Source organism: Camponotus vicinus, unplaced genomic scaffold, assembly GCF_025532165.1.
Source record: "Camponotus vicinus isolate PSW18456_S1 unplaced genomic scaffold, iyCamVici1.0 SCAF_9, whole genome shotgun sequence".
Classification (NCBI taxonomy): domain Eukaryota; kingdom Metazoa; phylum Arthropoda; class Insecta; order Hymenoptera; family Formicidae; genus Camponotus; species Camponotus vicinus.
The window spans coordinates 14,068,427-14,092,190 of NW_028141981.1; the positions used below are offsets into that span (position 1 = coordinate 14,068,427).

Consider the following 23,764-nt stretch of genomic DNA (forward strand, 5'->3'; position numbering starts at 1 on the left):
ACTCTACATGTAGATTTGAAGGCAAGTGGAAATCGATGTCAATCGTATCGAGAATGTTAATAATCTACGAATAGAACCCGATTTTTGGATTATCGTGATCAAGCTAGGATGATAAGAACACCGCCTATTAATTTGTAATGTGTAAAATCATACATCTTGACTGAGAGCTTGGTGTCAAGGTGTGTACTTTTCTCTCGGTGATAAGACAACTGCCAAAATATGAAAAACCTTGTTTTTACCTGAATCGAGCTTGCTGTCGGGGAAGACCGCAAAATTGATTTGAACCTGAAAAAGTGTTAAAGTAGAATCTCTTCAAATTCGCATTGTACAGTGTAAAGTGTAAGATAGAGGACTTGGCGCCGGTACGAACAGGGTCGTGTTATTTCCTGTTGATATTCCCGCGGGAGGAAGGGGTATTTCCCACATTTTGCGAGCATACGAATAATGTTTACAAGGAATAAACGTAGTCATAAAACTTGGAAACGAGTTGACACAAATGGATACCAAGACCAAACAGGAGGCGATGCACTTTCCAAATATCTACTACGCATTCCAGGTATATTGGTAACCTAGGGATGGGAATAACTAGAAAAATCGTAAGTATGTACGGTGAATCCTGACCTATTGACCTATCGAGATCATCAACGCGAATGAATTGCATACTAAGGACGACAAAGGTTCGACAAAAATACTTTATGAAAGGCAATCGATGCAGTTTAGTGAAGCGTTGACATTCTTCAAAATGTATTCTTCTGAAAATAATATCAAAAATATTATATATTCACGGATATAAATTGAATATATTCACCCAGAGAGATATATTTTCATCTAACAAATTTTTATTGGAGTATTTTACGATATAATTTATATCTCTTTCTGTCTTGATAATCTTATATGCTTGTAATACTATTTTCATAGTAAGAACTTGCAGTATTACATCAAATCATAGCACTGATTTTATCATTTAAATTTGAAAATTTGTAACGTACTCATAGAGGCACTTTCTGATCTTTCTGACTTTCTGAAAATCAGGAATGCATTTTAAAGAATTATCATTTTCGGCGTACATTGCGTTGTATTATCCTTTAACCGAGAATATTGTCTGCACTCTTCTATTAATTATAAGGCCTTTTCTTCATAATCGAAGAAACGTCGACACACTTCGGACGAGCCTAATTATAATTATCAATGAATTTATTGACTGACCATTATATTAGACTCTACATCACTCTCTTGTGTGACCAAATTTCACAGCACAGTCTCTCTTATTCCACATAACTATAAATATTTATTTCACAAGAAAAATACACGTCAATTACTTTGCATTTTAGTTAAAATCGATTATATCTACCAAGCTTTAAGCTATCAAGTTCTTGCAAAAACCTTGTTACAAGAGCTAAATTATTTATTTCGTTTTTAATATATTGAAAACGAGCACTCGGAAAGAAATTATTATAATTATTAGAATTATATAATTATTAGAATTTAAATAAATAAAATTAAAAATATAGAGATGTATAATAACTTTATATAAGTAATTTTCACATTGCACGTATTAAGATATATGCAACACATGCTCTTTAGAAATATAATAAACACGAGATAAATTTCTACCGTTCATTTTCTTTTTAATGACATGTAGGAGCGTCTATCAACAATATTTAGATTGCATTATAATAGCATTGCTATTTCATCAATATGCATTTGTATTCGACATGCAATAAGTAAAAAGTACTCGTAACTAGAAATTTGCGAGCTATTTTATTCAATTTTATGTGTACGTGAATATTTATCAGATTTATGTGATCTGTTATGTGTCAAAAAATTTGAATATTGTTAGTATTTAATACTTGTCTGTTCGTACAAGACATATATCGTTTTTTAATGTTAGGACTATTAAGAGTTATTGCAACGATTTTCTTGCAAGAGTATATGTGTGTTAGAAACTATTATTGTTATTTACATATTGCCTGATTCATTAATTGTTTCACATAAACCTTTGATGATGACATGTTATAATGAAAGCCAATATTGGGTAAGTAAGTGAAAATTATTATATTTCGTGACATTATATAAGGATTAAATTGAAATATTTAAAATGTTTTATTTTTCTTCACAATAATATACAAATCATAATAAATTTTTTAATTGAAATGTAGAGAGAAGAAAAGAGAGAAAATATATTTGCTTTTATTAAGGACAACTTAATATCTTTACTTTGTTTTAAAATTAAATGAATATAAAGTTTTTATTAAGTAATCAAATATGCATAATTAAATATCGATAGTTGAATGATTTATTTCAATTTATAATTTATTACAATTTACCCAATCTTGGCAACGATGCAATTAATATGAGTTGTGTTAACGTTTCCTCTGGAAATAATCATGAACGCATCTAAGAGCATCCTAGGCTTTGTATTAAAAAAAAAAGAGGCAGAAAAGCACGTCCAGGACCAGCCGAGCTCTCTCTATGGTTAGTCTACACCCACCACATGTTCTCTCAATCACAGATACAAATGCAATTTCATTGTTAATCGCACATTTCTTGATCGAGGAAGATTTCGATCGTTAGTAAAATTAATTACACGCACACATTCACATTTAACGTGAAAATCTAATGAAGTAATATATCTCTAAGGACACACGGACGACACAAAACGCATTTCTACGTTAGATGTAAACACTTACTGAATCTTCTTATAAGATTGCCGGTGAACGATTCGGAGGTAGCATTATTCTCTTCACATCTTAGGTCACAAATGGTTGTCTCGTTCTTGGGAAATTTTAGATTCGGCACCGAAAGTAAGCGGCTTTCTCTCTTTGCTTGCTTGATCTTGGCGATACGTTTCAATCGCGGTGGTTTTAGTTCATGTTCGGGCAAAGATAGATTCATCGGTCTTACTGCTTCGGTTTTTACGCCGATATTGCCATCGTTTATTATCATTTTCTCGTTCTCATTTTCGCTCACAGGGCTTCTAGCCTCTTGAATCTCTCGCTTCCTATCATCGATCTGAGGACTTTCGCGTCCTGACTGACTCTCTGGCGACAAAGAGGATTCAGAGTCAATACTTTCGACCGGTGACAGCGAACGACTCGTGCTGGCCGTTTCGTTGATATTGCAGTAAAATGTGGAAGACTTTTGACTGCCAGTATCACCGCTTGTCTGCTGGCATTGGGGTACTTGCATGAGCCCCGATGACGAGCTCTTTCGGAAACATAAAGATGTACATTGTAAACATAAAACGACATTAGATTCAAAAAGAGAAGCAAAAGTGTGCTGTTATCCATTTCAAAAAGCAATTTCCGATATAAGCGCACAAAATCAACCTTTTTTTCACACAGAAGATATTCTTTTTATAATCAAATAACTTTTCATACAATGTAAAAAAAATTTGGACATCTTTTTCATAAAATTGCGAAGAAAGAGAAGAAAGAGGAGAAAGAGTCAGGTTTTATGTTGTATTGCATTTCTAAGAACATATCGTATACACATACGTATATATAAATGGCACAGAGATGTAAGAAATGCAATGACTGTGCTACAAGCTAACTTGTGTACGTACAATTAAAACGCCACACAGTTTAAATATGTCGTAAAAATAAAACCGGTAGCAATGAAAACACAAGAAACTTCAAATTAACTTTCGTTACATAAAAAAATGATAATTAAAGCACGTATTAAAAAACATACAAGTACCCCATTCTGAGAAGACACCAAAGATGGTGTAAAAGTATTTTTGATCTTCAGATCAACTTTGCTCAGTTGTCTCTTGAGACTAAATCCCTTCCAACCTTGACTTTTTTGACACTCGTCGTTTCCCGCTTTATTGTGTTCATTCGTAGATTCCTCCTCACTCGATTTATCGCTATTGTTTCCAGTCTGACTCTCATTCGGAAGACACACTTGTTGAGTCGAATCTGCCATCCTTGCAACTATTGGCTCGGATTCCGTTGCGAATTCTCGTTGACTCTGATGAATTTAAGATGTTGGACTTTGCATAATCAATCAGTTCGGAGGTAAAGAGGAATTTTATATATATATATATATATATATATATATATATATATATATATATATGTAAAATATATATATGTAAAATACTGGACCTAATTCTAAAAAAATATGTATTTTAATAAATGTCATTATGTAATTTTCGCGTTCATGTGTCCACTAACAGTGGTGTAGACTAATCCCTTATCATCGTGCTGTTATATGATCTGCCGTGACTGTAAACGCGTGAAACATGCCTAAACAAGCGCAATGTCAAATTCAAGTTGAAAGCTATCGCAAACATATGGTCACTTGTCACTTCCCAAGCTCGTGAAAATTTTATATCGAAGAGTGCAGACAGAGGATACAATAATTATATGTATATTTTCTTTCTTTTACACGAATAAATCTGTCTGCCCATAAGAGCTAACAAAATGCCCAAGATGCTCGTAGAAACGTAGGCCTTTGCATTTACAATATCGCTAATGGAATATCATAATGTATCTTGTACAAATGAAGATTATATATTTGTTAAACTTATTTCATTTTTTAAATAATTGTTTGTAATGTTAAATAAGTAAATTTTCTAAATATATATAGTATTTCAAAATTTCAATACTTTTTGCACTATTAAATCGTTATCGAGAAAAAAAGATAGATATTATAGAAAGAGATATCACATTTAAGAAATATCGTGTAACATTGTTATCTTACAATTATCTAATATAACCATAAATGGAAAAAGATACGATTAATCGTCAACACCTTTAGATATTTATAATTCTTGCTATGGAAAATATCTATAATTTTCTCGATAAAAGAATAGCAAGTGAGATCACAAATATCTTAATGATACTACAAATCTCTGAAAGAATAAGTTACGATGAAAAATATGCAATATACATCAGCTTATACATATAGCTGAATTAATGTACACATTTCATATCTATATGCAATGATCAAGTTATAAACCCTATCTACATGTTCGCGTATAAAATAAGCAAAACGAGATTCAACAAAAAATTACATTAATAATATATATACTAACATTTACATTTACTAAGCATGCGAGTATATAAATATTGCTGGAAAATAATTGGATACTGGTTTTATAAAATAGCTCTGTGAAAACAGTTGTACCATTTATTTGATAATATAATTCCCGCTTAACTTGCTTTAAAGCATAAACGAAAAGTTAGAGATGATCTTAAACAATGCATGTATGCATTACATCAGTAAAATGACAGTACTAGGCGCTGATAAAGGTAGGACAAGCATGTAGAGACACGTATTAAACAATTTTACATGTTGGATTTATTGCAAGTTTGCATATTTACTTTTATAACCAAGGCGGGGGATTAAATTATAATCTTTAACAATATTCACAAAATTCTGGACCGTAAAAAACAAAATGTACAATAATTTAGTTTGGCTTAAGATTTGAATTTGAAATTCAATAAAAATATATATCAAATCTGAAAGCTTCTAGAGGACACTTTCAATATTAAGACTTCCAGTCAATTTTTCTTAAATTTTCACGAAAACATTACAAAATGTTCTATTTTACTCGTAACACATTTGTAGTGTATGGATATGTCTTTAATCACCTGCTAGATATCTCATCAATAATTGAGCAATGCTGACATTTACTGATGTGATGTATATACGTAGCTGAAACATGTTATGATTATTATTAAATAAATTATATTTTTGTGCTAATAAATACACTGTACACACATTAAGAATATATTCTTCTTATAAAACATTGTCGTATCTACAGTAATAAATTTCTGATTTCTAACACAAAAAGCACTACATCACCAATTAAATATTACATTCAAATAAATCTGACAAATAATATTGTTTAAATCGATTATTATCTGTTTTAACATAATGTAATAAATACCTACTAGTTACGAATCTAATCATGTGTAAATATAAATAAAATGCCCGTATAAATACATTCAATAATAAGATTTCATCTTTAACTTTTCCTTAATGATTTTCTTAAGCATGATTTCTCAAATATTTGATAGATGATGCTTTATCATATCAATGACATCCCAAATTTGTCAACATACCTGTTAATTCTCTGTCTCTTATAATATGTCGTACATAAATACATAAAAATTATCTGAGCACTGCAAATGTTTGATGCATGACTTATGTTGCATATTTATTTTTCTCATGCATTACTATGTATATTAATAATAACCTCTAATGATATATGTTATATAATAAAAAAATTTACAAATAACATTGTAAATTTATCACACACTAATATATAATATATGTATATGTATGTACATACATATATCCATCCATCTTTAAAAAAAAAGTAGTATCAGTCTTCAAAAACAAATTAATACTAAGTTATATAATGTTAACATCGTTAATAACACGCATCATATTAATTGAATGATTATGATTGTAAATCTTACATTTACATATTTTTATATCAAATCTCTGCACATGCACAGATTCCATCAAATGTTTATGTGAGAACAGTTGTTATTCTTGTTAAGTAATTAAGTAATTAACGTTTCTTGATCCTGTTTTTTTTATATTGTTTCTACTTTTTTCATTTGTCCATCAATTACTACATTCAACATTTGATTATCTAATTATAAATTTTAATGATAGAAACTGAAATTGAATTTTTTACTATTAACATTGCTATCTACTCAAATAATATATAAATAAAGACTAATACTCTCTCTTATAACAGAACAACATTACATAATACAAAAAACGATAACAAATTTCTCAACAGAAATATATTTGATCTTACTTGCTTCAATGGTAGACACATAGTTAGCTAAACATTAAATACAAAATATATATATATAAATATAATGAAAATGATATTTTTGTATAAGATCGCATAGAAAAGAGAAAAAGTATTTATCATTTATTATATATTTATCATTATTACAATCGATTTTAAATAAAGTTATAAAAATAGATTTTCATAAATATCTTTAACGTCTTGCCATAATAATAATATAAAGAAATAAGAAAAAAAATTATATCAATATAATTTATAAAAAAATGTTTAGCACGTGGAAAATGACAAGCTTGACCAATAGTTGCCGATGTAAAATTATTCTTTTCGATATATAACAAAAAATGTTTACATATGGATGGATTTCTCCACACAAACATATTTCATAACATGTTAGAAACTAGAAAATTGCGTTATTTGAATCATTTAATAAAAAAAATCTTTAATCCATTAAATAAAATACATTAGAAATATATATATTATCCCTTCTGAGATATAACAGCTCGAATAGATATATTGAAAATAACACAATGTAATTATGTCTTTTTTTCTATAATATATTTATTGTATATGTTTAATATTATCTGATAAAAAAATTGCTAAGCAGCGAAAAGATTTTGAATATTTTTATTATTATATTAAAGAAAATAAAATCAAAGTTCTGCATGTGTAATAAACAAATTAAAAATAGAAAAAGAATACTATTGCGTCTAAAATTTTCTAGACAATATAATAATTATTTGCAAATAATTGTAGCTTGATACGTTTTATAAACATAATTTAATTATCTTATTAAAACAATTGTATCGTTTTACTATCGAAATTTAAATGCAAACTCTATATAAATAGTTTAAGCTACATCTATAAATATTAAGAAAAATATTAATCATATATATGTAGTAATAAAAATTTAATAATTTAAAAATTAAATAATGTATATATATATATATATATATATATATATATATATATATATATATATATATATATATATATATAAAGATTAATTTTATGTACTTTAAAAAGCTGTTATTATTTGATATATTAGCTATTATTTGATTAATAATAATAAGTCTTAAAATGTTATTAAAATTTGACGGAACATGTTTGTTATATCTTTTATTTATAGTTAAGCATATAAAAAATCATTTCTTTATTAAAGATTATTTGTTAATTGTTCATATTTATTAGAGTTTGTTAAAATGTCAGACATTTCTAATCTTGGTTGAAATATTTTTGATTATAAAAGATTATTACCCCTATATGTCCACTAATGTCCATTATATATAAGGAGAGAATAGATACTTTACCTTTTTGTTGCCAACAATTATTTTGCTTTATGACGTATTTAAAAAAATTTTTTGAGAGCGATGAGATTATATTTTTAGTGAATATTATACTACAACATATAAAATACAGAAAAAGTTTTCAATTAAATTACAGAAGAATTCTTCAAGCACGTAAGATTAGGCTAATAAATTACAAAAAAATCTTTAGGTCATTACTTCCTATTACACGTTAAGAAAAAATGTTCTATGAGCTGCATTGTACAATTAAATAAAATTTCGATATTTCTTGTGTACGCCTACATTTAAATATGTGTACGTACACGCGTGCGTGTTATGTATAATAAGGTTTCTTTTTTTCTTAAAGTTATCAGATCGCTAATTTACAGAATTGAAAAAAATATATTTAAATAGATTATAAAATATTTAACTATAATATTTTTTGTGTTAATGAGATTCTTTTGCACAACTGTAGTTATTAAACTATATTATAAATATTTTATAATTACACATGCAGTGAAGAAAAATGTTGGCATTTAGAGAAAGCAGAATGCAAGACGCCCAAGATGTAAAAATTCTAAGAGGTCTTTCTAAAGAGATCGAGGGGTAAGGATTGGGGAATTAAAATGTAAATAATTTCGATAGAAGAAGAAATACATTTTACCTGATCTGTACTCGGACTTCTGGCCTTGTCTTCATTTTCTCGTCTCAAATCGTCCTGCCGTTTGGGACTCCGTAAGACGCGTTGATAAGGATCAGAGCCACCTCCAAGATCACTGGTGTTCAATACAATTAAAGAAATCTTTTGCACGATGTCTATTATCACTAACCCTGACTCGTTTCCATAGGCCAATCTAAACATAAAAATATTCTTTTTATCTCTCATTTATTTCTTTATAATATACAAAAAAATACAGCACATACACATTCTTTTGAAAATTTATAAAAGATTATAAAAAATTATTAAAGTTTATAAAAATCTATTAAAAACATTTATAAAAAAGTACAATAATATATGCATACGCGTGCGGTAATATTAGTCCAGTTATATATCATAATTTTCACTTGCGCTTGCATTTCATAATAATTAATTAATATAATCTCATTATAGTCATCAGTTATATTAACAGTTATATACTCACAGGCCGTATGAAGAATTTAAGCTAAGAGATGTTATATTTTCTGGTTGCTCTCCACTGGGTGCCGTTGTCAAACAAATCAATGTTGCTTGAAAACCGGCAGCTCTCTTTTGTAGACCCGTTTTAATTTTGAGCGGATGATTGAAATCTGTATTCTTCGATTCCACATTTCCCACAGTGTTTCCAGGTGCCGGAGATTCACGATCCGGCGAGTTATCCGCTTCTTTTCCTGGGTCCACTGATAAACATATCTCCAAAGTCTACAATATCGGAAAAAATGTTTTTCTTTCTCCAAGAGAGTAAGTATAAAATGAACACGCGTATGAACACGTTTATGAACACATGTATGAACACGTCTTATTTAAATAAGATATGATAAAGTAATTTAAAATAAAATAAGTAAAAAAGATGTAATACATTGCTATTTGCCATTTTGTTATAATTGCGAGTTTACTAACAAATATATCGAAGTAATGTTCAATAAGAGCAAGAACAATACTTACCACCACTTCAGACATACTCTCAATTTTCTTAAATTTAAACAGCACAACGTGTTTGCCGCTTCCCGCAATAGCTAATTTTCGACTTTCAGGACAAAGGAAGATAAGTTGAATCGCTAACGGGTCTTCCTCGGAATCTATACTACGCGTTCTAGTCTTTTCGAAAAGTTTCGCCGTCTTTAGTTTGTAAAGGACTTGTAATGTTCCTGCTGAAGCATCCCAGAACTTTATACTGCCATCAGCATGCCTATGAACGAACACATGCACATATAGTTATAGAAATTTAAGGAATTTATCGATTATCAGCTAACTAGTAATAGACGATGACATACATATGTATGATGTAGTAAGACGTGCATATTTTGACGAAACTATGCATGTTATCATTATGATTAAAAAGGCAAATTCATAATTTATTAATACGAGATATATTTATGATAATATTATACCCGGTAAGAATAATCTCGTTATAACTGCTAGAACTAGAACTCCATTCTCCACCGGAAATAGGCCATTCTTTCTCGCTAAAACCGGTTTTCTTTTGTGACTTGGATCCAACCGAATAAAATGCAGGTACCAGATCCGAAGGACAATCCGCGAAATATGCACAACATGTTACAGGAGATTCGTGAATATCCATAGGATATGGATTTTCGAAACAGGGGAATCCAGGAGTTAACAAATCTATCACAACCAGATCATTTTGTAGTAGAACAACAACAGCGTAAGGATCTTGAAAATCTGAAAAATAAATCATGGTTTTTAATTACATATATTATATAAACAATAATTACATTTCCGACATCATATAATTATAATTATTATGATAAATAACACACTAATTATAAATTGACATTTATTAAAAAGTACTTATATTATAATCAACAGAGAGAGAGGACAATTTAATTGTAACAAAAAACAATATTTTATCTAAGAACACATGGAAAAATATATTTTATACTGTACCACTAGCCCATGGACTTTCACACAGTGTTACAAAGTCTATAACATTATGTTCCATTTCGAGCACCGTAGTAGTTTTTCCATGTATCACTGTAATGCTGGGTGTTCTTCCAGTGGTATCGTATGCCAATCCACCAGAAAATATCACATATGCTTCCCTAATAAAAATTTACGTTTGTACATTATTTGAAATATATACTTGATAAAGGATTATCTTTTTTTTGTGCTCGTTAAACAAATAATATATGTCATTTTTTTACCCCGATCTCGACAATTTCCATTCTACTTTTTGAATGGGTTTGCAAAGTTCAGGTTCTCCATCTTTAGTGGATTTTGCTGTAAAAAAAGGAATATTATTAGCATAACATTTTTGTAAATTATACAATTAAATACAGATGAAGATAATGGAATTGTACACTATTTGATTGAGTCTTACCATGTGGGTATGTTACATTCGTCGGCTTTAATTGTCGAACAGTCCAAGTCGAGAGAGAACCGTCTGTGTGACTGCACATAAATTGTTTACCTTCATGATGCCATGTTATCGATTTTAATGGATCGTCTGTTTGACATCTATAGTCAGCAGTTTTGGTTTTTAAATCCCACAATACAATTTGTCCTGTCGTATATCCTATAAGTATCTGAAAACAAAGCATCCGCATGTATATAAAATGTACATAAAGTCATTAAAACATATTTCCTTGAAACGAGAGAAACGTGGATACATATGCATATATAGGGATGATAAAATGTATTCTTTTATGAAATATCTCGATTCTGTTAATACGACAATGCACTTAACATATACATATAGACAGATAGTATCGAGTATAAAAATGTAGTGGACATTTCTACAAGATTTGTGCAAAGGGCACATGTAAAACTCAGAGATACGATGATTGCGCATGATATCGATTATCGATCGTCAAAGAAGAATGAGGTGGACAAAGATTTTTGTAATTAAAGAGACAAAGTCAATTGTAGAAAAAGATTATGCTGTTGACATACACATTACGCGATTGGAAAAAAGTTTATTTCAAAAATATAAAATATCACAATTTAACTAATACAATTTATTTGATTGTATAAAACATGTAAAATATACTTTTGTAAATTTATTTTATTAAGAAAACGCAGTTATATCTCATATTTTTCAATAATATTTTATTTTTTTATAATCACAATGTCTAAAAAAAATAATACTTTCAAAAAAATGCTTTACAATTACACACTAAAAACAACGAAATAAATGATATTGGTTAAAATCTAAAAGCTTTTTTCACGTAATGCGTTCTTTATAATCTTTTATATTTGTAAAGCGCAAATAAGTATATAAATAAATTTCCCGATGTAATTAAAATGAAGATATAGTTTACACAATCGCAATCGAGAAAAACGAAATAGCGTATATTTATACACGATAATTGTATAATATCAAGTTTACAACATCAACATCAAAGACACAGAGAAGTTGCAAACGCACTCCGAGCACTCAAACACTCGTCACACACTCGTAACTTCACAATTAGTAGATAAATAGAAGATAAATTGCATAAGATCTTATAAGAAATTTCGTTGTACCAACAATAAACTCATACAAAGTGTATAAAAAGATGAGTGATCATGATCGCGATGATATGATTTTCATCGACTTATAAAACTTATTTAAATTCGCTTTTACACAATATCGATGATGATCGTGTTTTGGAGTATCAAGAAAAAACTTCTTCCTTTAAATAAAATAGGCGTTTCTTATTCGTTTTTTTTAATACACAACAGTGATAGCATGCACGCATGCACACATACAACATGCAAGCACACACTTGCATTTATTTGGATTACGGATAATCCAAGTCCGTGTAAGGAATATTGAATAAACGCCAATTCTTTTCTCGCGCAATTGTTCTCTTCCTTATGCGTCACGATAAAATTGAATAATGTCAATCATGAAATTATGATAAGGATGGAATAATAATGCAAAAAAAAAACGTACTCAAAAACGCGCGTACCTTGCTCAAATCTAAAGGATTATCACTCAAGTGTACTACAGCACCAGGATGGGTCTTTCTAGATCTGAAAAATATATATATGTATATACACACACATGAAAACCATTAGATTTGTGTTATTGTGAAATGTATATATGAAACACTTGCAAGCTTTAAACATTAGATTTTATTGCAGTTTTATCTCACGATTTTTTAAAATACTTTTAGCTTAAATATTACAGTAATTTTTTTTAATGTGCCGATGATGTCCTTGTATATCAAAAAAACTTGACACTATATATAATATTTTTATCAAACATACGATAAAAGGAAATTATAGTTGATTAATAGATAGAATAAATAATATAAAACATCCTTCTAATTAATTATAATTAATAATTAACGGTTTCATTATGTAGAAGGTTCCATTGTGTTATTAATACCGATAAATCAAGAGTGGAAATATTAATAGGTTTTGTCCGTAGTAATATATTTTTGGAAAGTAGAAGGAGAAAGAGGATACGCTTATATAAATTATTTTAAGTGTCTCGCTATTGGGAATTACGTGGCTAATTATTTATAAATCTCAGGTAGAACTACGTTATTTATAATCGTATGAAACTCTTGTACGATATTTATTTATTAATTTCATTAATATTCTGTAGCGAGCTCTGTTATCAAAAAAAGAAATTTATATATGAATAAATTAGTATTTAGACAATTCTTATTGTGCCAATTTTTGCAACTGATGATTTAACTGACAATTTTTAATTTTTCCTTGAAATATATCAAGGCCCAATGGTGGTACACTTATAATGAACACCCCTATACCATCTGCCACATTCACATCTATGTGTCTACAGTCAGGCATAATAAAGAACTACATGTCTTTGACGCGTCAGTTTTTTTCAATGTTAAAAAGAACATGGTACTAGTGGAGTTTATCGGAAATAATCTCCACACAAAGTACAATTACCCGTCCATCGAAATTTAGTTAATCCATACATTCACACATTTAGGACACAATCTTGAACGACACATCCGTATTACAGGATTAGTGGAACCGGGAACTGAGAATGTTTTCACTCATCTTTTTGAAAAATATTTTTAAGAAATATTCTCTCGCGGAAAGATACAATAAAAAAATCCTGTTACGTAAACTTTTTGTGTAAAAAGATTATATAGCGGATGTATGCTTCTCATTTTCGATTTGAAATATTCTCCAAGCCACCATAATTCCGTATCCACTGTTAGTACAGGTTTATTGGAAATAAATTTAAGAAAGTGTCATAGTTCATATCGAATAATCCATACTAACAGTGAATAAAACATTACGGTATTTTATTATCGAATATTTCAAACTGAGAGAAATATGTACGCGTAAACGCACCTCCGATATATTCTCTGTAATAGAAATTCTTAAGTGCCAATATCTTATTATTCCAATAATTTCCAAAATAAATTTTTTATCGTACGTTGCTGTTTCTCTTGCAGCGTGTCTTTCCATTGTTTATGCTCGTTCTGCAGTATGAAGAAAATTGCATTAACAACAATATCTAATCACAATCAAGTGCTAAAAAAAAATAAAACAAATGTACATCATATTCAACATCACTGCGTATTTAATAAAAATCTTCTCGCTGAAATCAATCATGGTAAGTGGCAGTTAACTTCCAAATACTTACCTTAAAACAATAATAATTTCAAACGTGTGTATATGCTCGTAATTAATAGAATTTATGAAGATCGGTAAGCAGAATTTATTGTGCTTTGCACGCATTCATCGACGTATGATTGTGTTTATACAAATATCGACACGCGCTGTTACTCTTCACTTCTTAATTACTCAAATATGTTTAGCACACAATTTATATACTTACACTTCAATAGCTTTGTTCCAGTTAATTACATATCCGGATAGAACAAACGTTTCAATGTGTAGTATGTGAATATTTCCTCGTTCCGTTCCGACATACAACCATTTACTTTGAAGCGGCAGATGAATGCAAGTGATTCTGTTAAAAACGAGTTATACGTTAATTAGCACTCGCTCTTTTTCTATCAAGAAGTTTAAATAATTCAAAAATGCTCAAAATCTCTCGATTATTTTACATTCTACTCTCTAATAAAAATTATACCATGCGTCATTGAAGGCTTTGTATCTATTCGAATCGCGAGATTTCCTAATGTCAAAGTGAAATTCGAAACGGAAAATGCCACACGTGTTAATGACTGACCTGTCTCTTTGAAACTTGAGACTTTGCACCACTTGCGGTATCTTCTGACGGAAGTTCCATAAATGCACGGTGTCATCCGCCGTAGCGGACACTAGTGCCCCTTCGTTGATCAAGAACTGTAATTGTATTACAGCCGTACATCCCTCGTGTTTAACGTGCGCATCTACGCCCGGTCTACCCAAACTGTTTTCATGGCAACAAATTAATTTAGGAAAAAAATACCGAGTACATATTGATCACTAGTTGGCTATTTAATCGCGTACAATTATGAAATACATATCTCTAATATACAATAATTACATAATTACAATCTGTATAAATTTATGCTAAAAATATTCCCTATATTTTAATCGCACTAGCTTATTAAAAAACCGCACGCGAAACATTATAAAAAAGATTGCGCGAAATATTATTAGAAAATTCTTGCCGATTCATTAATTCTTCCGCGTCCAAACTCTTTTAAACGAAAAACGTAAAAATTTCACCTAAAATTGACAGCACGAGTAAAACTTTCGTTCATCGCGGTAGTTAGTATGCCCATCGAACTGTGATGAACAGCATCTATTATATCTTCACTTTGGCCACGATAGATCAATGAAGTCACTGACGTGTAAAAACACACGGTCGAAGGGCCACGAACCGACAGGACCGTGTAATTAATCCGCTAAAATTGTACAAACCCATTGACTCCCAAAATTTTTTAAGGTAGCGCAGAAGCGTTAACGAGCACAGTTGTAGTTTTTATTTCCGCCAATGCAGAATGCCCGGCATCGCATCGTTATCTTGCGATATTCGCTTTGAAAGGAGAATTGCGCAAACACATTTATGGCAAAAAGCGATCGAGAGCAAACTCAACAATTATACTCGACGCTATAAAAAGAAAGAAAAAAAAGCATCAAAAAGGAGCTAAAATTAAATCACGTTAGATACAATACTAATGTTTCTATCCATTATATTGCGTCATGCATTTCTCCTCTTTGAAAGAGTTTAATTACGGGATACCACCCGTATTAACGATAACGTCAAAGGATACATTCTGAGGGATCCTGATTTAGTGCCAATAGCTAGGAGCCTTTGAACTGGGTCGAATGCCAATGCTGTCGGCTGATGCGGGAAGCCGTGTCTGAATGTCTGTAACATAAAAGGCGTCCGTTTCATGCCATCTTTCCCGCTTTAGTCGCCTGGAAGACTATTCATCCCTGCAAGGGGTTGCGGAAATATATCAAGAGGGGGGAAAGTATTGTTTCACGGGCTCCTATTGTGTATCTCGTGGACAACCCGGCTACTGTTAATTTTATACCTTTGTTACGCTGATAGGTAAATGTTACTGATACTGTATTGTCTGTATATATTGCAGGTATTTAAAGTTGGCTTCATCGGGCACTATCCTGACTTTCAATAAAGTCCTAGGGAGGATTGATATCGATTGACGTGGAAATGAATATACTCTTTTCCCCGGAGAAATTTCTTCCTTATTTCGAGGAAAATAAAATATCTTTTACATGGCTAAAACTTATATCTCGCGTAAAGTAACGCGACGTACGACGCTATGCGCCGTATGCCGATATATAGGATATCGAGGTTTATACGCCTTCTCTTCGCGCAGGAAACTTATCTTAAAACTTCGCTTCGCCTTATCCCGCAAAGCGAAGGATGAGGTAATCTTATGAAATGGAAGATGCGGCACTTTGCCGCGCGCTTTTCGCAAACTTGCCCTCGCGCTGATCCATCGCAATATATCACCGTTCTTAAAGTCAAAGCGCATACTCGCCTGGCTAAGAAAAAAAAAAGAAAGACTTAAAGACTTATCGCTCTTCGGGATCGGCACTCGCGTAAACGCGAGTTGGAAAACTTGGTTCAGGGCTAACCGCGAGCGCGACCGACCGCCGATTGAAGAGGAGGATAACATATAGAACGACGGATATATGTCTCGAGATCGATTTTGGCGCAACGGGACTTCGCCGCTACTTTTCGCTGTGTGGTGAAAACTGCCCTCGTTCCATTTCACCGGCCGCCATCGCCGGGCGCCGACGAAATAGGTTGAAATACGGCGAAAGTTACGAGCGTCCGGCCAGCAACTCACCTTACTCCGTTTCACGATTTCGCGAGTCTCCGGAGACTCTCCCACGCGCGCAATTTCCGCTGGGCCAGTTTGCCGGGCCACCGACAGATTCATTGTCAGCTTTGGCCGAGAAATTATGTCGGAGTAAAGGGATTACGTAAGATTTAAAAGCCAGTATCTAATCGAATCGCAACGTGAATCTTATAAAACTTTTTTACTTATGCATGCGCGATATATCTCACTCGGTACATTTATTCTAAGCTCGACAACGACTACTTTTTCTTACATATTTCGAATATCTTATCGATTCATTATACGCAAATAAATTTACGTGACAAATTACATCAACCAGGATCGAATCGCTCGTATTTTCTGCAAACTAGAGCTGGAATTTGTCGCCGAGTTGTCGCGTGTGCGAAAATAAGTACTATTGCATGAGGAAGCGAAACTATCGACCTGGTAATCCTGAAAAGATACGTTATATTTAAAAAAGAAAAAAAAAATTATCCGCGATTAACCTTCTTGCTTTGAAAACCCACGCTTTTGGAGAAGGAAAATAGATTGGGCGCCGAGTGTGTAAAGGGAGAGTTTTTCCATTTCCAATTTATATTTTCGCGTTTGTAGGAATTAATCCGTTTACAGAGTGGGCTTGGATTATTATCGGGCAGAAAGCGTTTCATTCGATCGTGTTATGGCGTGATGATTGCATTGTAATTTGTGACGGCCGGACGCCCAGCGCCTGCAGGTGCGGCAATCCGATCGACACATATGCGCGGCAGGGCAATCTACTCTGCGGCGCGCACGAGCGTCGCAGGGCGGTTTATCGCTATAAATAAAGGGAAGACGAATCGAATAGGTGGAAAATAAATCCCGTTATTATTCGCGGAATCTTCGAATCTTTAGAATTCCGGGCGAAACGGTGGGATTTGTGGGGTGATTTTTTACAACGAAACGCGTATCGTTTTGTAGATCTATGATATATCTCTTATAGATCCTACGTAAATCGATAATACAAAATTAGTTAAAGAAGCGATGTTTATTTTATATTATTTAATTGATATACATAATTGAAAGATTAATTTTTATATTCTAATGATAGTGGTATACGTTAATTTATTTTTCCTTTAGAGTATTGCGCAAAACAATAATTTTATTCAAATGATATGTAATTCGAATTTATCAATCAGTTGTAAAAAAATAAAAAAAATTCCGACAATGTTAATAATTATATAACAAAAGACCAATATAAGATAAATAAGATTAATGAATTTTATGGATTTTTTATTTATACAGGTTTTTTTAAATACTTTTATTATATTATCTTTAGAATTCAGGGGGCGAAACGATGGAATTTGTAGAGTGATTTTTTACAACAAAACGCGTAATTATTTTGTAGATCTAATTCTATATAAATCGATAATATAAAATTAGTTAAAAAAGCGATGTTTATCTTATATTTAATTATAAAAAATTAATTTTTATAGTCTAATATAGCGGTACATATTAATTTAGTATTTTTCTTTCAGAGTATTACGCAAAGAGAAAGAGAGAGAGATAATTTTATTCAAAATAATATCTAATTCGAATTTATCAGTCAGTTGTAAAAAAATAAAAAAAATTGATCCGACTATGTTAATAATTATATAACAAAAGACCAATAGATTAGTCTGAATCTTATAGATTTTTTATTTATACAAGTTTTTTTAAATACTTTTATTATATATCTCATAAGTGTATCGACACATTAATAATTTTTTTTTTAAATTTCAATATTGCTTCGCGTAAATATCTTATAATTAGAATCGTTGTTCATTCGAATGAGAATTTGTTTAACCTTGAAAATGTCTTGATTGCTCGCGTTATCTTCGAAATACGGTAAGAGTGCAATGGGACGTGAACAAAATTGATGTCTGGCCTAGTCCAAGAGTTACGACAATGCGCATATAGGAGATATAGCGAAAATGATAGATACGGCGAAACGTACACGAGTAGCCCACAGCATCAGCTCAATATCAAGGTTGCTATCAATTTTCCTAGTGAAAACTTTGGCGCGCGTGCGTCAGCTTTCACATTCCGCTTTTTCTCTATGCCGCTCTTTTTTTACAACCTATATAAAATAAAACAAAATAAAAAAAGGACGCGTTACTCTGAAGCTGGCAGCGATATTCTGAAAATAAATTGTTCTTCTAACAGAAAAAATAATTCGTATAATTTTGACCATCGTAAAACAATAGAATAATACAAAATATATGTGAAATAAATGTAATAATTTTAATAGTGATTTTAAATCTAATAATAATTTTAAATAAATGAAAATATTCAGGTTCCAGAAAATTGAAAGCAATTTTGCTATCGAGTCTCTCTCGATTAATTTTCTCCGATCGAAATTCTTGTAAATGTAACAATAAAAGAAATTATCGGTTAGACATAAATTTCCCGAAGGGGGGTAATATATGTATGCGGAATTGGAGATGTAGAATTCGATGAAAAATTAAAAAATATCACAGGTAACCCCGGGTATTGCGTTTGCACCGCGGGCGAGCTTGAATTTATTCGTTTTTGCATTCTATTATACAAGTGCTAGCGCAGCTGCAACGCCAGGGGCCATTATTTCTGTCCTGCTGACAGATTCAGATACGCGCGTACTCAAATAAATGTGTACGTCCCGACGTAATTTCTAATTTCTCGTAAGGTTCTCGCACCTTTCTGTATCATAATTCGTTTTTACGCGCCTGTCACAAGCCGTACGTGTACGAGATAATTTATTGTTTTTTATGTACGACATGCCCCCTTTATGGCGAAAGATTACGGTAAAAGCTGCGTATGATAAGCGGTTAAAAAAAAAGTTATCTTTTAAAATAGGTAGAACGCGCGTTTTTCGCAAATTTATAAGCCTCGTTTATTTTACCTTTTTATTAGAGCAAGTTTCAGCGTAAAAATTCACTGCAAAATTTGGGACGATTAAATCGTTATTGTCATAAAAGAGCTGTACAGTTAAAGCCAATCGAGTTGCGAGTTGCTGTTGATCAATGCGTTCGATCATTGGCAGATAGTTTTGGATACATCACACAATGCAATTCTTGGTAATATTACCTATAGTTACAAATCCACAAGGGCAGGTCATCATAACTTCCAGTGTATTGACAGATCTGTCACATGCCTCTTCCATAAATTGCCTTTATTGGAAATATAACTGATACTTTCCGATATTTTATTGCTAGTTGTGGAATTTACTTGTAAAAAATACACGATGATAAATTTTAATTGTTAAACTTGTACGTAATATCGTAATCCATATACCAATTTCATATTCTTGTAATTTATTGCAAATATGTGTGCGATATAATAAAAAACATCAAATAAATGAAATAAAATAAAACATTCGAAAAAATATAATGCAGATAATTTTCGAAGTTTTATTTGCTTTTTATATCATTTTATGATATAAAAATCATCGTTTACTTTAAAGATTATATAATTGTAAAAAAATAATCTCTTCGATCAAATATATTTGTATGTTTAATCCTTTGTGTGTGAACTTTCTCTGTACAAGATTTTAATTCTGCGACATAAAGCTAAACGTTCGCTTCTTTAAACCTGCAATCAATATTCATTAGGATTGCTTTCGAATATATTAGCTCAACAACTTTAAAATGCTTGCTAGGTATGGACGAGTATGCAAATGTCACACATCGGACGATAGACCGTAAGCATACGTAAAGCAAATCGTCAGCAATTATGCATATGTCATCGTGTTTCTGAGATAAAATTCTCTCTTCATATAATAATATATGTTACTTTGATACACGTATCCTTTTTTATAAATATCATTAAGCAAGATAAGATAAAACGCATTTAAAGCTTCAGTTTTTTTATTCTCCGGTAAAACTAAATTATATACATCATGTTTAATAATTATTGAAGAAAATTTTCGCGAAAATTTTGAATTATATTTTCATATACGTATAAAAATGTTAACGAGAAATATACATCGAGTAGACGCGAAAAAAAACTAGTATATGGATTCGTCATTCTTAAAAAGAGAAAGGAAACAATCAAAATAATAATAATAGTAATAGATAATAATAGTATTTATGATTACGTTCATTTATCGCATCGGGCGATGATTTTAATAGAGACAAATGCAACATAACACGAGGCCATGTCACACATATATATAAGTTCATGACTCATCATCGAGATTATAGTATCGTAATATTTATAATACGACGAAAAGTTTAACGGATCAATCTATTATCTTAAATAGGAAGACAATGTCCATAAAATCTCTCGTATTAATAATTGTCTGAAAAAAGTTGCCCGAATGCGACAAAGATTTAACGAAGCGATTCGCGACAAAAATATATCGCTGGTTTATTTAAATTCGATATTCGGAAAAAGGTCGTAAGAGAAAATGGGGAAAGGTCGAGAAAATGAATTGGCATCGATCGCGTGAGACGTATAATCAAATACGTAGCATACAACGTATAAAACGCCTCTAATCGGCAATGCCGTATATTCCTTATTCTTCCGTGCGCTTGTGAAATATCTACATATCGTTATCTGTTCCTCTCTCGAGACCGCGTAACGGATATAGTCGCACGAACGTGTTACCGAAGCGCGATAGTACTCGATATCAACTTTGCAATTACCAACTCGTTCTAGTAAATAGACGGGGCAGTTTGGCGCACGAGAGAACGCGACGAGCGAGATATCTTGTGCGCGATGTATAGCGAGAGTATCGACAACTACCGGGATGTTTACAGTCTACCCGGGGCTTATGTACACGGAAGTAAACAACTTAAGTTTCTTATTGTTAGCGAGTTTATACGAGCTGTCTTGTGCAAGACTCGCCTTTGTATCTCGCGAATCAATCTCGCAGCGCGATTTCGGAAAATTTGATATTTTAATTAATACAAATATATAAGTATAAGAATTACTTATTTATCTATTAGTCTTATTTATATTTATTTGGGTACATTTGTTTATCTAAAATTATAGATTAAATGCAAAATGAAGTTTTAATTAAGTTACAATAGCTCTCGATGATGTGTTTTATATAACAGTTAAAAAAAAATTCAAAGAACAGATAAAAAACTCATATTAAAATGAGACGTTCTGAAAAAACTTTTATTTTTTCTTTTAGATGTCATTTCGTAGCATATCGAATAAAACATAAGTAATCGAATATTTTTAAGCATAAAATAAATTGAGAGATTCAAATTTTATTTAACAATAAATATCATCTTTTTCTTATCTTTCATTTTATTATATAATAGTTGCACTATAAATTTTATACACGCCAATTATTATTATTATTATACTATAGTTATACGACTTGTATCGTTTAATTGTTAAACATCACGAGAGAGAATTATGAAAAGTAAAGATTTTTGTTGTTCGTGATATCTAAAACTGACGTATATTTTTCAAAAGATTTTTCACTTGACATGCAAAAACCAGCGAATAACGTATCATCGACAGGTCCACTTTACATAATTAGGACAAACGGGGAATACCATGAATGCTATGCACGCTTGTCGTATATCGATACTGACCTTCTTAACTTGAAAGTGCTCCGGCCTCAGGTTCTCGACGATCTCCTGGTCGGGCTTGACGGGTTGCGGGACCGACGACCGGAACCCATCGAGTACACCCTTGATCGTGAACTTCTTCATCGCGTCTGCCAAATAGGGTCGACCATTCGGGGGGGATCACATGTGCAATCGCGCCGTTCGTCCCTCCGTCCGTCCGTTCGTCCGTTCGTCCGTCTGTCCGTTTGACGTTTGACGTCCTCTCGGAAAAGTCACGGTCCGGGATTTTCAGATTTAGGCTCGTCGTCTTCTCGGCTTCTCAAACGAGCTCGAGCTCGCGTTCACGGAAATCCAGTGACATACTCGCTTTCCCTCTCTCTCTCTCTCTTCTTTCTCCTCTCTCTCTTTCTCTCTAGGCACGGGTCGACTCTCCCGACACGGTGGACGTTGCTCTGCCGCGGAGCCGATCCTCTACATCTTGACAGTACGTGTCAACGGTATCTCGACGATGCAAACGCGCGGCCGCTCGCTCGCTCGCGTACCAAATCTCCAGATACGGGGTGTCTCGAGACGCGCACGAGGACGACGTTTATCGGTCGTCGCTTTTACGCCGAGCGCGAACGCGACCGAGACGTGGCGAGAATTGTTTTCGTAGTTGACGGCAATGCGGTGTTGTTTAATCGCGCCAGGATCAATAACTGGCAACAGGCTCATGTGGACTTTCGCACGGTTGCGAATGCGAGCTACGCAAGCGTAATACGAACAACGCGCGGCCGCGCAATCGCCCGCGAATCGCACGCGCGATTGGTTAGACTAGAGCGCGTCGTCTGCTACGCTCGCTCGCTGACTTTCAAGCCGCTTTACATGTCAAAAATTCGCAAAATGCGAACCCTACGCGAATACGATCGCGTTATTCGAAAGCCAAGTAATCGATATCGTTATTCAACTTATAGATTACGTAATTATAAATAGCCGTTTTGCAATTTTGCCTCGTGAATTTAATCATTCAATGCTTTCATGGAAATGTACCTTTGCGTAGCTCACGTTGATTCACGTGTATTGTTATCTGACTGAACTACCGATAACCTCAATTCTCAGGCATGTTTACATTTTTGCATTGATATCAATCAATATTTGATTTACGATTTTGACACGTCTTGCAAATTTTTTCCAGGTACAACTCTTGACAAACGGAATATATCTTTTTATCACGCAACTATTAATTATCTAGCATTCAAATATTCATGGCATATAATTTTTTTTAGTTTTTAACTAAT

The 23,764-nt window shown here is 32.1% G+C and overlaps 2 protein-coding genes across 15 annotated transcripts in view; one reads left to right on the forward strand and one right to left on the reverse strand.

Moving 5' to 3' along the window:
- Tomosyn (syntaxin-binding protein tomosyn) overlaps positions 1-23,201 on the reverse strand; it is a 36,096-nt gene extending 12,895 nt beyond the window's left edge. Inside the window, exons 1-14 of one of the 8 annotated variants that reach the window (XM_083108327.1) lie at positions 22,512-23,200; positions 15,925-16,022; positions 14,892-15,074; positions 14,535-14,669; positions 12,676-12,739; positions 11,103-11,307; positions 10,927-11,002; positions 10,670-10,824; positions 10,153-10,444; positions 9,707-9,950; positions 9,207-9,463; positions 8,729-8,918; positions 3,700-3,972; positions 2,691-3,207 (exon numbers count right to left, since the gene is read on the reverse strand). In XM_083108327.1, coding sequence (XP_082964453.1) covers positions 2,691-3,207; positions 3,700-3,972; positions 8,729-8,918; positions 9,207-9,463; positions 9,707-9,950; positions 10,153-10,444; positions 10,670-10,824; positions 10,927-11,002; positions 11,103-11,307; positions 12,676-12,739; positions 14,535-14,669; positions 14,892-15,074; positions 15,925-16,022; positions 22,512-22,631 — 2,809 coding nt within the window. In that variant the 5' untranslated portion in view covers positions 22,632-23,200. Of the gene's footprint in view, positions 1-239; positions 286-2,688; positions 3,208-3,699; positions 3,973-6,784; positions 6,812-8,728; positions 8,919-9,206; positions 9,464-9,706; positions 9,951-10,152; positions 10,445-10,669; positions 10,825-10,926; positions 11,003-11,102; positions 11,308-12,675; positions 12,740-14,534; positions 14,670-14,891; positions 15,075-15,924; positions 16,023-22,511 lie in introns of those variants that run through there. The other 7 variants (XM_083108326.1, XM_083108331.1, XM_083108328.1 and 4 more) reach the window with 7 other exon arrangements.
- Positions 1-23,764, forward strand: part of Ptpmt1 (protein tyrosine phosphatase, mitochondrial 1) — a 49,783-nt gene that overhangs the window by 21,995 nt on the left and 4,024 nt on the right. Inside the window, exons 1-2 of one of the 7 annotated variants that reach the window (XM_083108343.1) lie at positions 22,613-23,445; positions 23,527-23,661. The exons of 2 other annotated variants lie outside the window; for them this stretch is intronic. The gene's annotated coding sequence lies outside the window, so the exon portion shown is untranslated. Of the gene's footprint in view, positions 1-22,612; positions 23,662-23,764 lie in introns of those variants that run through there. 4 more of the 7 variants (XM_083108344.1, XM_083108346.1, XM_083108347.1 and 1 more) reach the window with 4 other exon arrangements.